The 13,464-nt window shown below is 44.4% G+C and overlaps 1 protein-coding gene across 1 annotated transcript; it reads right to left on the bottom strand.

Annotated features, from left to right (window-relative positions):
• Nucleotides 1-9,028: 9,028 nt before the first annotated feature.
• On the bottom strand, nt 9,029-12,485 carry LOC133706775 (inactive RHOMBOID-like protein 8). The gene is made up of 6 exons (XM_062132315.1): nt 12,035-12,485; nt 11,156-11,319; nt 10,877-11,040; nt 10,513-10,784; nt 10,292-10,418; nt 9,029-9,403 (listed from the first exon to the last, which is right to left on the bottom strand). The coding sequence occupies exons 1-6, from the start codon at nt 12,370-12,372 to the stop codon at nt 9,281-9,283; spliced, it is 1,188 nt and encodes a 395-aa protein (XP_061988299.1). The 5' UTR covers nt 12,373-12,485; the 3' UTR covers nt 9,029-9,280.
• Between the last annotated feature and the right edge of the window lie 979 nt (nt 12,486-13,464).

Here is a 13,464-nt window from a genome sequence, read left to right on the forward strand (position 1 = left end):
ATCAAGCCACCGTCTCCTTGCAACCCTGGGTATTATTTTTTGATGGCTCCAGAACTGAAACATTAGCAGGGGCAGGGATTGTTCTGGAAAACCCAGCGGGTGATCGTTTCTCTTATTCTTTCCAATTGGAGTTTAAGTGTACAAATAACCAAGCAGAGTATGAGGCCCTTATTATTAGCCTAGAAGTCTTACTGGAATTGGGAGTAAGGGACGTTCAGGTACGCGGTGACTCTCTGTTCGTGATAAATCAGCTCCAAGAGAAGTACAAGTGTGCAAGCTGTTTGCTCGTTCCATATTTGAATCGCGCCATTGAGCTTTTGGATCAGTTTGATGACGCGGATTTGGAATACATACCTCGCGAGCGCAATTTCGTAGCCAATGAGCTTGCTCAACTGGCTACAGGCATTACATTGAAATATGGGGTTCGCGAGCGCATTTTGAAAGTCGAGCGCCGCACGCTGCCTTCGTGGCTCGCGCGGCCTGACCCGCCTGACGATCCGGTCGTCGCAGTCCTAGAGCCTATTGACGTCGATTGGCGAATTCCGTTGATCGATTACCTCAAGCAGCCAGATCCTACAACAGACAGGAAGATTCATTTTCTTGCCTTAAACTACTTCCTCAGGGGTGACGAGCTGCGCCGACGTGGGGAAGATGGCATAGACTTCCGGTGTGTCTATGGCCGCGAAGCAAAGCGATTAATGCGCGAAGCACACGCGGGAGTATGTGGAGCCCATCAAGCGGGCCCTAAGATGCGTTGGCTTATCAGAAGACATGGGTATTATTGGCCCAGCATTTTGAAGGACTGTATCACGTTCGCGAAAGGCTGTCAAGATTGCCAGGCACACGGTCCAGTGTAGCACATCCCCAATATTCCCATGCAACGCATTATTAAGACTTGGCCTGCACGAGGCTGGGCATTGGACTTGATTGGGATGATTCACCCTCATTCCTCCCTCCAACACAAGTTCATCATTGTGGCCACTGATTTCTTCACCAAATAGGTCGAAGCTGAGCCTTTGAAAGAGGCTTCAGGTGCCACCATTAGACAATTTATATTTCATAACATCATTTGCAGGTTTGGTATCCTTGAAGTGCTTGTCTCAGACAGGGGGGCAGCGTTCATGGGTGGTGACGTAGAGCAGCTCGTCAACGACTTGGGCATACAGTTCATCCACAGCACTCCATATTATGCTCAGTCCAACGGTCAAGCGGAGGCCAGTAACAAGATTATTATCACCCTTCTCAAGAAGATGCTTGTTGAAAACCCTCGCCAGTGGCACAACACGTCGTATGAGACACTATGGGCTTATCGCACCTCCAAGAGGAATCCCACTACTACAACACCCTTAGAACACATTGTATGAGACACTTTGGTCATGACGCAGTTTTACCCTTAGAACTCAACGTTCAATCCTTGCGCGTCCAGGATTAGCATCACTTGATCGGCGAAGATTATGTCCAAGCGATGTGGCAAGAGCACGAAGACCTGAGCGAGCAGCGCTTAGCGGCTTTGGATAATTTAGTGATGGAAAAACAGCGTATCGCCCGTGCCTATGATAAGAGGACGCGTGGCCGTAGTTACAAAGAGGGTGACCTTGTTTGGAAAGCTGTTCTGCCCTTTGTTGCGGTAAATGGACTCCGTGATGGGAAGGACCCTTTGTTGTTCACCGCATTCTGGAGCGCGGGACCTTTCACCTCAAAGATTTGGACGGCGACATCCATCGCAATCCCATCAACGGGCGGTTCCCGAAGAAATATTACCTTAGTGTTTGGGAATTCGAGGACCCCCCAGATCCACCTTCTTCCCAGATAGGGGGGCAACCATAGTGTTCATCGGCTCCCATCATCCCTTCATGTTCAGGCCTTTCCTGTGGCCTTAGTTTCATGGATTTGCTTCACCTACAAACACTAGGGGGGCAACATTCTATACATCCAGGCATTCGTTGAGGCCTTATAGCAATTTCAATTATTTCAATTTCAAATTCCTTGACAATAGGTGTTAAGAATATATGTAATGGCCTATGCATGAGGCCTTATTTTATAACAGTTTTTTTTGAAAAAATACTCAGAAACTTTCATTCATAAAGTGGCTTTACATTTGCGGTTTACAAGGCCAAAAGTGGCTTAAAAATCATAAGAGTTGCAAATCTGCTTAGAATTTCTGGATCTTATGGTGACAAAAGGGGGCTGTGCTATGATCATGTATACTCTCCCTCTCTTCACCCACATCCCTCCTCTGATCTGAGTCGCAGCTGCTCTCATTTGTACCGGAGGCAGAGGGAAGGAAATAATCCATCCCAACCCTTCTAGTAGATTACCCTCTGGGATGGAGATGGTCTTCAGAGAGAGTGCGACTCACAACCATATCTACCTCCAGGGGAAAAACAGAAGTCTGACAGTCTGACCCCGGAGGTAGGCTGCGGAAGAAGAACAGCCGGCCTCGAGTGGCCTTCCGCCCTTCTCTCTCCTGCTCCACGTGAGAAATCTAAGGAGAGGGATCCCTCAGAATCTGGTTCCTCCGCGTTAGGAGCGCCGCGTGTTCTTCAGCCTAACTGAAACCGGGGAATCCCATCCGGATTTCCAAAGACCAAAGACATGCGGATCGACCTGAGATTAGGCCATAAGACCTACCCAGGCATTGAGATTAAGCCATAAAACCTAAGAATTTGGGGTTAAGGCTGAGATCGTGAGGAGAGGATTTCAGAAACAGAAGGAAGAGAAGTAGGGTTTGTGAAACTATTACTGGGGAAGCCATATTTGCTTGAGTTTTTATTTTCAGAAGTACAGGTATTTATAGGACCAACCTCAGTGGCCTCAACTGTGCGATGGGCAGTTGAAGTATTTTCAACACCATCAATAAGAGAATTGTTGGAATTGAATGCAAGGATCTCGGAAATGAAGATAATTGAAAGCGCGTGGGAAGTGGGGCAATTTTCAAGGAGGTAACCGCTTTGTTTCGAGATTATTTTTTCAAACAGTTTCAACAGCAATAAAGGCAAATTAAACGCTAAACTGCCTATAAATTTGAACATATATTTGGGCCAAGCAATGTGGGCTAAATATTTAAATTATTAATAATAATATTGTTCATACAAATATGGGCCTGGTACTGGAATACTAGAGGCCCAAAAGTCTCTGGCCTGCGTGGGTCAAGCGGAGAAAAAGCTCGTCCAATCAAAAGCTAGCATCCGCAGCAGCTTGTGCGGCTTGTTGGGTTGCTACACGAGCTTGGGCCAGTTCTTGGGACAGCATCTCGAAGGCAGCAAGGGGTTGTTCTAATTGAGGCTCCGCATGGGCAAGCCTAGCAGTGACATCAGTCAACCGGGTCTGAATAGCCTGAATCTGGGACCTCAGATGGTTTCTCTCGAGCGTCAGATCCCTGATGAGATTAGCCTGGTCACCCAAGAAATCACGCGCAGTGTCTGTTTGATGAGTAAGGGTCTAGTAGTGTGTTTCAGTCTGCCTGGCTTGCGCGTTCGCGACCGCCCTTTCATTGAGCCCTTGCTGGAGATTCTGCAGCAGCTGGTCAACCTCTTGAAATTGGTCTTCAGTGATAGCAGCCTCACGGAGAAGCACCCTCAGATACTCCAAAACTCTCGCGGGCGCGCCAGGAATCAGAATATCAGAACCCAAGAGGCGACGAAGGCCTTCTCTGGCATCATCTACGACCCCAGGTGGGGTCACTTCGAGCACACGAGCTAACCGTTCTAAAGTGGACGGAGTAGGTTGCTCAGCGACAGGTATTGCTTCTGGCACTGGTTCAGGAAGTTCTCCTATTTCCTCGACTTCAATGACTTGGGAGGCATGGGGAGCAAGTTCCTGACCAACCACATTGGGAACAGGTTCAGCAGGATCCTCGTCCGCTATTTCTCCGACTACCGCTTCCACGTTTGGACCCTAGAAAGAAACATCTTCAGAATGACCAAGTCAAGGGTAAAGATAAAACATTTTTTGTTAAGAGAGGTACCTCTTCAACAGGTAGCTCGCGGAAATTTGCTATTAGCAATGGGGCAATCTCACCGGAGGTTGGACCCGAATCAGGCACTGTCGATTCTAGGAGGAGAATTGGTTCCTCGCAGGAGGTATGAAGGAGCGACATCCTTTCTTCAACCTCAGGCGAGCAGTCATCTATGACTTGTGCTGGGACTACAACCAACTGCATGTTGTTTGCAGCATTGATTGCAGAGGGAGGGTCACCATTGGTTTCTTGGGCTTGTGTGCCAGACACACCCTCGCCGGCAGCGGAGGATCCTTCCCCAACTTGCCTCGAAAACCTACGACGAACCTGAAGCGGAGAGACATTATAAAACCATACATAGCAAAACAAAGTATCAATGCTCACGTTAGAGGAGTATTACCAGTCGATCAGCGACTGGTTCATCTTCTGCCCATGGATCGGTCCGGAATTCAGCGCGACTGCGTTTGCGTGCTAGAGCAGCAGTAATCTGTCAGGATTTAAACAAAGTCAAATTAGAATTTGAGAAGGCTGCTAAAATATACGTTCTAAGAAGAGAATCCTTACAGTTTGAGGGTCATCATCATCAGAGGAAGAGTCCTCTACCTCAGGCTTGGTCAGTTTTGCTTTCTGTTAAGCGGCCGGAGAAACACCCACGGCGCGATTGCTTGAAGGTGGTGCGCATTCCTGCTATAAACTTCGAGTTAAGGGAAAGAGTTGGAGGTAAAAATGATCAAGGAAACAACGAACACGCTAAGGCAATTACCTCTGGAGGATGCTCGCGAATTACAATTCCAGCCTGAACCAAGCGCGGGGCTCGCGCGGCTCGCGGAGCCAGTTCGGTTGGTGGAGGTCTTGCTTCATCTTCATGAAAGCGAGCAAGTTCTTCAGTATCAGCGTCGTAAGGATATCTCAATTCTTTGAAGATAGTCGCGAAGAGTTCGTCATCCCTTTGCCTCCAGCAGTTAACAGATACTTCCTTCCACCATTGATCATAATCTTCGGCGGTCCCATCCACGGGGACGATGTTATCAACCCAGTCAGGGAGATCGACCAGTACAAGCATGCTTTGTTTTGGCGGAGGTCCATTTAAGGGGCCAATTATGCGCCAAGAGGTATTGTAATTCTAGGCATCATAGAGGGGAAATGGCACCAATTGGATAAGACCAAATTGGCGAGCAAAATGGTTGGGAGCATAAAGCTCATAACTAAGTTCGTCAGCAGCGAGCCTAATGTCTGAACAAGAGATCGCGCGGCGAAAAGCCAAGTGCGCGCAACCACTATAATTAGGAGCACCAGGAAGGAACCCATTTTCGAGAGGAGCGGGGAATCTCCTATTAAGTATTAGATCGCAGTAGGGCATCTCGTGCAGGAGGTACAAATATGAGAATCACTCAGAATTGGGTGGAGATATGTACCTCGCCTCGCGACAAAACCATTGACCAAGGAGGGCATCAGTCGGTGGTAGCAGTGAAATGTCGTCGCGGCGGAAGAATGGAAAGTAAGTTTGAATCCAGAAATCAAGGATCCAAAAGGGGCCAAAAATGCTAGTCTCAAAAGGATGCATCGTGGCATGGTACAGAGTACGGTAGAGGGCACCCAATACTGGTTGTCCTAACCCCACGCGGCGGCCGTTGTAGAGGGCCGTTGCCAGAAGAGTCCAGGCGCCAGTGGGCTTACAGGAAGAAGTACAAAATATGAACTTGCAGAGCCAATACTCCAGAAAAGCAATGCCACCAGTCGCATTGCGCTCTTTACGATAATAAGCCAGCCACCGCTGATAGGAGCCGCTATGAGCACCGCGACCAGTTTGGTCCATGGTTGATGTGAAGGTGTCAGAGTCGAATTGTCCATGCAGGTAGGGCTCGCCATCGATGGGCAATCCAGTAATGGTGAGGATATCCAACAATGTTATACTCATTTGGCCAAATCGAAAATCAAGAGTATTGGTAGCAGTATGCCAAAAGCAAAGGAAGGCAGCGAGTGGTGAGCGATTCCCACCGCGAGGAAGGCGAAAGCATAAATCGATAGTGTGGGTAATACCTGCCACGTTCCAGCGAGTCAAATCTTGTGCTCTTACTTCACGATACCAGGAAAGCTCATCTGCGCTAATTTTGGACGGCCAATGCCCTATTTTTGCCCAATGATTCTGCGCACCCCAACTACTGAAATCTGCAGGGGTCCTCCGGAGAACCTGAATAGGTCGACGGATGGGCAGGCTATAGAGGACGAGAGCGTCAGCGGGAATGGAATCTCGCGGTGCCGGACCCAGTCCGGCGTGATGGTTTGGAAGCCTGAGAAGCAGAGGTCTCTGGACGGAAGTATGGATGCGGCAGCGGGCACCGATGTTGGTTCCCCAAGTGCGAGCGATGTTATCAGTAAGCTCTTCTTCCTGATCAATGATCACTTTCTTTGGGGGAGCCATTGCTGGGTTTCTTCAAAGTGGGTATGGAGCGAGAGGTTTTCTGGGTTTAGGAGACTGAAAGGGTTTCTGATGTGACAGGTCTGGAGTGGCTGCGGTATTTAAATGAAAGATTTTGTGAGGGAAACGATGCGACGAAAGGACGTTTTGCCAAGCGAATAGACGCAACCTTCATCAATGACATCGTCTCGATCACCAGACGTGTCGTTTTAGTCCCCTTCAATCAGTTACATTTTCGTGGGCCTGATATCGGGGCCTGGGGGGCAATGTTTGAGCCCAAAAGTAATTTTGGCAAGATCCTTTAGTGGATTTAGCACAGCGGGCCGATACTTGCGACCCAAAAATAAGCCTACTCGGGTTTGGGTTACAGCTTCACCCATTCCGTGATCCATAAGGCAAACGAAACCTTATTGGAGTCGGGTAGTGGAGATTGAATAGGAAACTTCAATCAATAATCCTTCTATGGCAAGGAGCAGTCGAAACCCTAGGTATATATACCAGGTTTCAAGGACGAATAAATGACCTCTCTCAAATCAATCAATCCCAGCGATTACAAAGCCTCCCCGGAGCAAACCTTCAACCTCGTTGAAACCCGGTGACCGCACGCCAATCCTAGTCTCTCCAAGAGCCGACTGTCAGCATCACCAGATCAACCCGGCGACCGTACTTTCAGTCCTAGTCTCCCCAGCAGCCGACTGCTAGCGCAACTGCCACCGTTACTACCAGCGAAGCAAGGGTAACGCCATCGCAACCCAGCGAAGCTAAAGCCACGCTTTAGCACAACCCGTGCTTTCTCCAAACTTCCCAGTGATTGCTCTGCTTAGTCTACAATAATAAGTATCGATTCGGTGACGCGAAGAGATCACACTCAAAGTCCTTATCCGTAAGGCAAGAAGTCCTTTCTCGGAAGGCATAGAAAAGAACCTTGTGGCGAGGTTGGTGTTCTCCTCGTCCACAACGCTTGAAGAAGAAGTCAGGTCAAGGGACTTCCCCGACGACTGCACCCCACGGTGCTGGCACGCCCGCGCAATCACAGCAGCAAAAGAGACAGTTTGCAGGCCAACTGGTTTCCGCGTCAAACACTTAGTCCCCCATATACAGGGATTGAGACTCAGAAGCCTCCCTTTCCTCTCCTATTCAGGAATAGGAATCCTCGAAATCTTCTTAATTTATTGAATTTTGATTCGAAATTGATGGTTGGTGTTGCAATGCAGTAGGCTTACAGCCTCAAATTATGGCAGTGAAAGTGGTAATGGAGTGAATCTAGCTTTTGTATCTGTAAGGCCGTGGCCGCCCCTAGAGCCGCAAAAAAGGAGAGGAGTCTTGCTGTATTGTCAACTAATAAATTTTCGTTCTTTTTGGGTTTGGATGGAATCTTTTGGGTCTTTATATTTAAGCTTACAACAATAATGGTAGTAGCTATATATGGGAGTATCAAACGGTTGTATATTTTGATTGAAAAAATTTATGCTTCTTTCTCATTCTAATATGAGAAATAAAGAACAAAAAAAAATTGCACACCCGGTGGGACTACTTGTTAACCATTATCATAATGTATTTATTTATATGAATTCCAGAAAGAAAAGATTCTTTATAGTTAATGTTGTGACGTTTTCGAGTCACTTAAATCTTGGAATGAGATAATAAGAATCCTAAGGCAAACCAATGTGGTTTTTTGACTTTTTGTAAATCATACGACTTGGAATTGCAATGAGATGAGTCTTTAGGCTATCTCCAACCGAAAGGGCTAAAAAAAGCTAAATTTTAGCCCTAAATTATGTATTATTCATCGATGTAACATCAGCCGTCTCAAACCCGTTAAGGCTAAATTATAGCAATTTAGCCCCAGGGCTAATTTTAGCCCTGAATTATGTATTATTCATCGATGTGACATCAACCGTCTTCAACCCGTTAAGCCTAAATTATAGCCCTAAAATATATTTTAAAAATTTGAATATGTTATATATATATATAGATGTTCTTATTTTTTACCAGAGTCTTCTTTATAGTAATTGAAATCATTTTTATGATAAAAAATATTTTTTCCGGTTGTACTTTTCAAATTTCATATGTTGCTTCATAAGCAATGTTGTAGATTTCTTATACGATTTTATATATGCGACATATGTTATCTTGATGGAATATTTTTAAATTCTCGAATAAAAAAAATAAATAAATATCACGGCTTGATGACGTCATGCATTGGTCACAGCTGACCCAAATGTGGGTCTCCCCACTTTCTGATCCATTTTTCTAAAGGGCTAAAAGACTATTCTTGGGGCTAAAAATAACCCTTTGGGTTGCACTTTGGCTCTTCCATTTGGCCCTTTAGCCCTTTCCCCCATGGGTTGGACATGATTTGAGCTAAAATATAGCCCTTTAAACCAAGGAGTTGGAGAAGGCCTTACTGTGATTTTCGGAACTCTTCCCTTTCGAAATGCTTACGAAGAATTGGCGAATTGCAATGAGATGAGTCTTTATTGTGAGTCTCTATTACAACTATGTCTGTACTGGACAACAGTAGAACTCAGCTATGACTAGTCACTTATGTGTCAAGTTGAACTTTAATAAAGTTCTTGGTTGGCGCTGCTTAAGTTTGTGAGCAACAACTTCTCAGTCTTTGTTCAGTATTTTGGACAGTCATAACTATAGTACATATCAACATTAGAAGCTCATATCTTGCTGTTACTCTGCTATATCCATGAATGATCGAATCTATACAAAGGGAATTGGTTCAAAATCTCAGAAGGCATATACATCTCATGTCAAAGCTCTTACAAGTTTTACTGTGAAACTTAAACTGCACATCTTTTTCCTACATTTGAACAGTTATCAACTGTGAGTTGATAACAGAAGTGGTAATGTTCGTAATCTCGTGATAGTATCACCTAAACTGGAAATGTCTATGAGCATATCATGCTGCACAAGTCATTCATCCTGGCTTGAGAAATGTTGGTGAAAGGAAGAACCTTGAAGTTCCCATTACCCATACAGGTCAAAGTCATCTGTTCATGGCTCACCATGGTCTGCAGCATCAAAAATCAACCATAAGAAAGTTGGTTAAAAAACATTCGAGTCGAAACTGTTCTTCATGTAGACATTCCATTTGGTAAAGGAAGTACTATCATTAGGCTAATACAAACCAACGAGGGCATGAAAATCTATGAAGTGGAAACAAGGGAAAAACTGAAAAGGGCAAGCTATTCCATCACAGCAGTAAGGCATACATGTCAAGTTAACCTGAGAAGTCCATTCTGGGAAAGCAGTTCTAGTTTGTAAGAGTCTACTCATTATGTATGCAGCATGGTAACTAATAGCATTGCATATCAGTTAACAACAGAACTCTTATATCCCAATATGCTTCCTGTACCTGACATATAAGATGAAACGTTACTTCTCAATCATCTCTATAAAATGCTTTAGCTCTTTCCCCAGGAGTGATTTTATGATGATCAGCTTCAAGTGGCTCACTTTCTAGGCAGGAAATACTTTAAGACATAATGACTGCTCACTGGGATTTATATGTATCTTTCACTCTCTGCAAGCCTACTCTATCAATTACCAGTCCTTGAATTTCTCAATCAAGACAAAGAAACAAAAAGTTGGGAATCTTAAAACCTGGTTGAAGGTTTAGGGTTCTCATTTGTACATAAAGAATTGAGTATTTTTGGTTGGACTGATTCTTAACAGTGTGAAGAGAGGCTCTCATTCGTAAATAAAGAATTATCTTTGGTTACACTGATTCTCAACAGTGTGAAGAGAGGCAGAAGTATATATAATTTTTCCTCCAAGATCATTTGATCTTTTATGAAGGGCAAGGGAACAGGAGGGGCAGATAAACTTGTGCCAATTTATTTCCCCCTCCAATCTTAGATTCATAGTACCAGATTAAAGTGCTAGAATCAGTTGCATACCTCACAAAAAGCTTCCATTTCGCTGCAGCTCCATCTTTTGGAAGGCACGCAGTCAACATAACGACACCATTTGCAGTACTGGTTCATGTCAATGCCCTGCAGAACTGCTACAAGACATCCTGCAAGCCTGCATATGTAAAGATCCTTTTGTAAGAGCTCATGTTTATTTAAAATGGCAAGAAACAATGTACAACATGGCCTCCAACAAGAGAAACACTCACATAAGTACAAAGAGAAAAAGACAGACACTTCTATAGACTGGTCTGTCCAGCTTCTGCCTGAACCTCGACTTGATAGAGCTTTTAAGATCATTGTCCAGGAGGCCTCCTTTTCCTTGCACCACTTCTCTGACTTGAGGACTGGATAAAAGCGCAGATCCGAGTAGGAACCCTGATAGAAAACCCCCGAGGTTTGAAAAGTTGTCCACGTATGGTAGCAAACCAAGGAGGAAATTTCCAATGGCAACAAGTAATACTGATGTGAGAGCTGTGAACTGCAAACAAATTAAGTAGAAATCATTACATCAAATCATCAGAAGGAGATGAAACCAAATAGGGAAAAAAAAAAAAAAAGCTTGTGGTAAACCTTGTTGGTGTATAAGTCCCAGTTCTGAATCAGAGCAGAAAGTGTAGCTCCAAGTAACCCATATAGAGCCCCAGAAGAACCCACTGACGGGCGTTTCTCAACAAAAAGTGCAGCCACTAATGTACCATTGAAAGAAGACAGTACATAGATTAACCCTGCAATTACTGCCCGACAAAGACAATTTATAGTAAGAATACGAGAATGGCTATATGCAGGAGCTATATCTTTATTGATCATGCAAAATAACGTCCATAAATGGAAATAGGAAGGAAAACCGACATGTTCCGAACTCTTGCTCCAAGTGAATTCCAATGAAGACAACACTGCAAAGGTTGATCACAAGGTGGATGGCTCCAGCATGCAGACATGGAAATGTGAAGAGGCGCCAAGTTTTGTGATTCTCTGTCAAAAAAGTCCGTCGAAGAGCTCCTACTTCATCAAGCCTGCAATACCACTATCACTATTTGGTTGAAACCATCACATATAACTCTCAACATGAAGTGTCGAGGTAATTAGACCAGTCTTTAGACATTGCCTGTAAAACAATTCTTTTACCAAATACCACAAACATGTTTATGCATTCTCAAACAGAGCTTTTAGGATCGTCATTCCATAACACTCTGAATTGCAACTAAGCTATGGATGAGGCCAAATGGTAAGACTACACACTCAATTCCAACTAATAGATGGATGAGGTCAAATTGTAAGACTTCAAAAATCACAAAGTATTCTACCAAATTCAACACAGGTAACAAGGGACAATCCTAGCTACAAGTCGTAAAAACCAGTGAGAAAACTGTGAAACAATGAAGGAAATTATGCATCCGGGTAAGGCGAAAAACAAAAGCTTTTCAATCAGTTTCGGAATCGTTGTGTTTTCACAGTAAGCAAACAGAAAACCTCCAAACATCAAAGAAATTACCGAAAGATTCATCAAGTAAACCCTAAATCTGATAGCAACATAATTCAATCACAAAATCCCCAATATAAAGGTTACAGAAACCCTAACCAGAAAATGTACATTAATTCACTATAAGAGGTTCCAGCGTTTTCTAAGCAATCAAGCAAACAGAAATTGATTGACCAAGAATTGACCAAGAAGAAAACTCGAAACCAAGCAGAAATTCAGATTCAATAGAGCAAGTAAATTAAGCTCACGTGGAAGCCGAAGGGCCGAGGAGAGGGTTTTCTCGGAGCGGCTGAAACGACAATCTCCCGAAGGCTCCGAGAGCGCAGTCGCCGTGAGACTTGCGCCAGCAGTCGTTGACCGCCATGGTCAAAGCGAAGGCCAGGACGTGGAGGATGACGAAGAGAGAGATGATCCACGTGTCGCTCCGGCGGCGGCGGCGGCGGCGAGTGTAGCGGGAGGCGAAGAAGGAGAGCCTCTGTTCGCGGAGGGTTTCGGTGGCCAAGGAGGAGTCGTCGGCGGAGCACGGCGGAGGAGCGGTGATGTCGATCTGGGTGTGGAGCTTCGACGGCGGTGGCTCGGCGGCCATGGCTGGCTTTCTCTGCAACTCGGGTTTCTTGGATTTTTGTGCAGGAGAGAGGAACCCAAACCCAATTTGGGGGTATATATAGCCTCGCGGATTTTTGTGCCAGCTGTTAAACGGTTGGGGTTTTTGGCGGGAAATTTCTTTTGAGAAAACGGAAACACTTATCATGTATGCCTTTGTAGGGTGAGAATGACTATGATTTTTTATTTTTCATAGTATCCGCGGTGAAATTTGCTTTTCTCAAGACTTACATGCTGCAAAAAAAAAAAAAAAAAAAAAAATTAATTAAACGATAATGAGCTGGATATATAGAATAATCTTTCACAATCTCTAGGAAAAATTATAAATGCCATTGACATAGTTGATAATGAGCTTGGAGTCATCTTCAAGTCATAAGTCTAAAGCCTCTTTGTAGCAAAATCTTTGTAGAGGTACTTGAAGTCTTGGATTGAGCTCGTTATATACATAGAAGGATAAAATTAGTAGGTTATTATACTCAACGCATGCATATTAGCATTATTTAAGCAAATTCCTATATACACCAAAATCACTTTATTTTATTAGGCTCCTAAGGTTAAAGTCCAAATTTGAATTGCGCATGCTTCATGGTTCTCTATTGAATATCATGCAAAGTGGGTTAGTTGCTGGTCGTAGTCCACAATTGAAAGAAATGTGGCTTGCATGCTTCACATACACTCTATGGTTTATATGGCAGTCAAGGAACAAGGCCAAGTTCGACGGTGCAAATATTGACGTGGGGAAAGCATGTAGGCTGATTTCATCCTATGTTCTTCTAGTCATATTGCCACTAGTCACATGCATAATACCACTCATGACCTATGTATTTTGAAGAGGTTTAATGCTCCTTGTAGGCAGCTGAAGACTCCTCGCATCATTGAAGTTAATTGGCATCCTCCGTTATTTGGTTGGATCAAGATAAACACTGATGGAGCATGGAAATGTGACTTGGGAAAAGCAGGTTATGATGGCTTGTTTTAGAATTATAAAGGTGTTGTTTGTGGGTGCTTTTTGCTCCAATTTGGATATGTCTAGTTGACTAGTTCTATTGCAGCGGAAGTCATGGCGGTTATTAAA

This window comes from Rosa rugosa, chromosome 4 (assembly GCF_958449725.1).
Source record: "Rosa rugosa chromosome 4, drRosRugo1.1, whole genome shotgun sequence".
Taxonomy (NCBI): Eukaryota; Viridiplantae; Streptophyta; class Magnoliopsida; order Rosales; family Rosaceae; genus Rosa; species Rosa rugosa.

What these genes read in the sequence shown, in the direction of transcription:
- LOC133706775 (XM_062132315.1), bottom strand. Translation starts at nt 12,372, where the DNA reads ATGGCCGCCGAGCCACCGCCGTCGAAGCTCCACACCCAGATCGACATC. An exon ending in GGAGCAAGAGTTCGGAACAT is followed by an intron (nt 11,041 to 11,155) that starts GTCGGTTTTCCT and finishes TTTGTCGGGCAG; the next exon opens with TAATTGCAGGGTTAATCTAT. An exon ending in GGGACTTATACACCAACAAG is followed by an intron (nt 10,785 to 10,876) that starts GTTTACCACAAG and finishes ATTTGTTTGCAG; the next exon opens with TTCACAGCTCTCACATCAGT.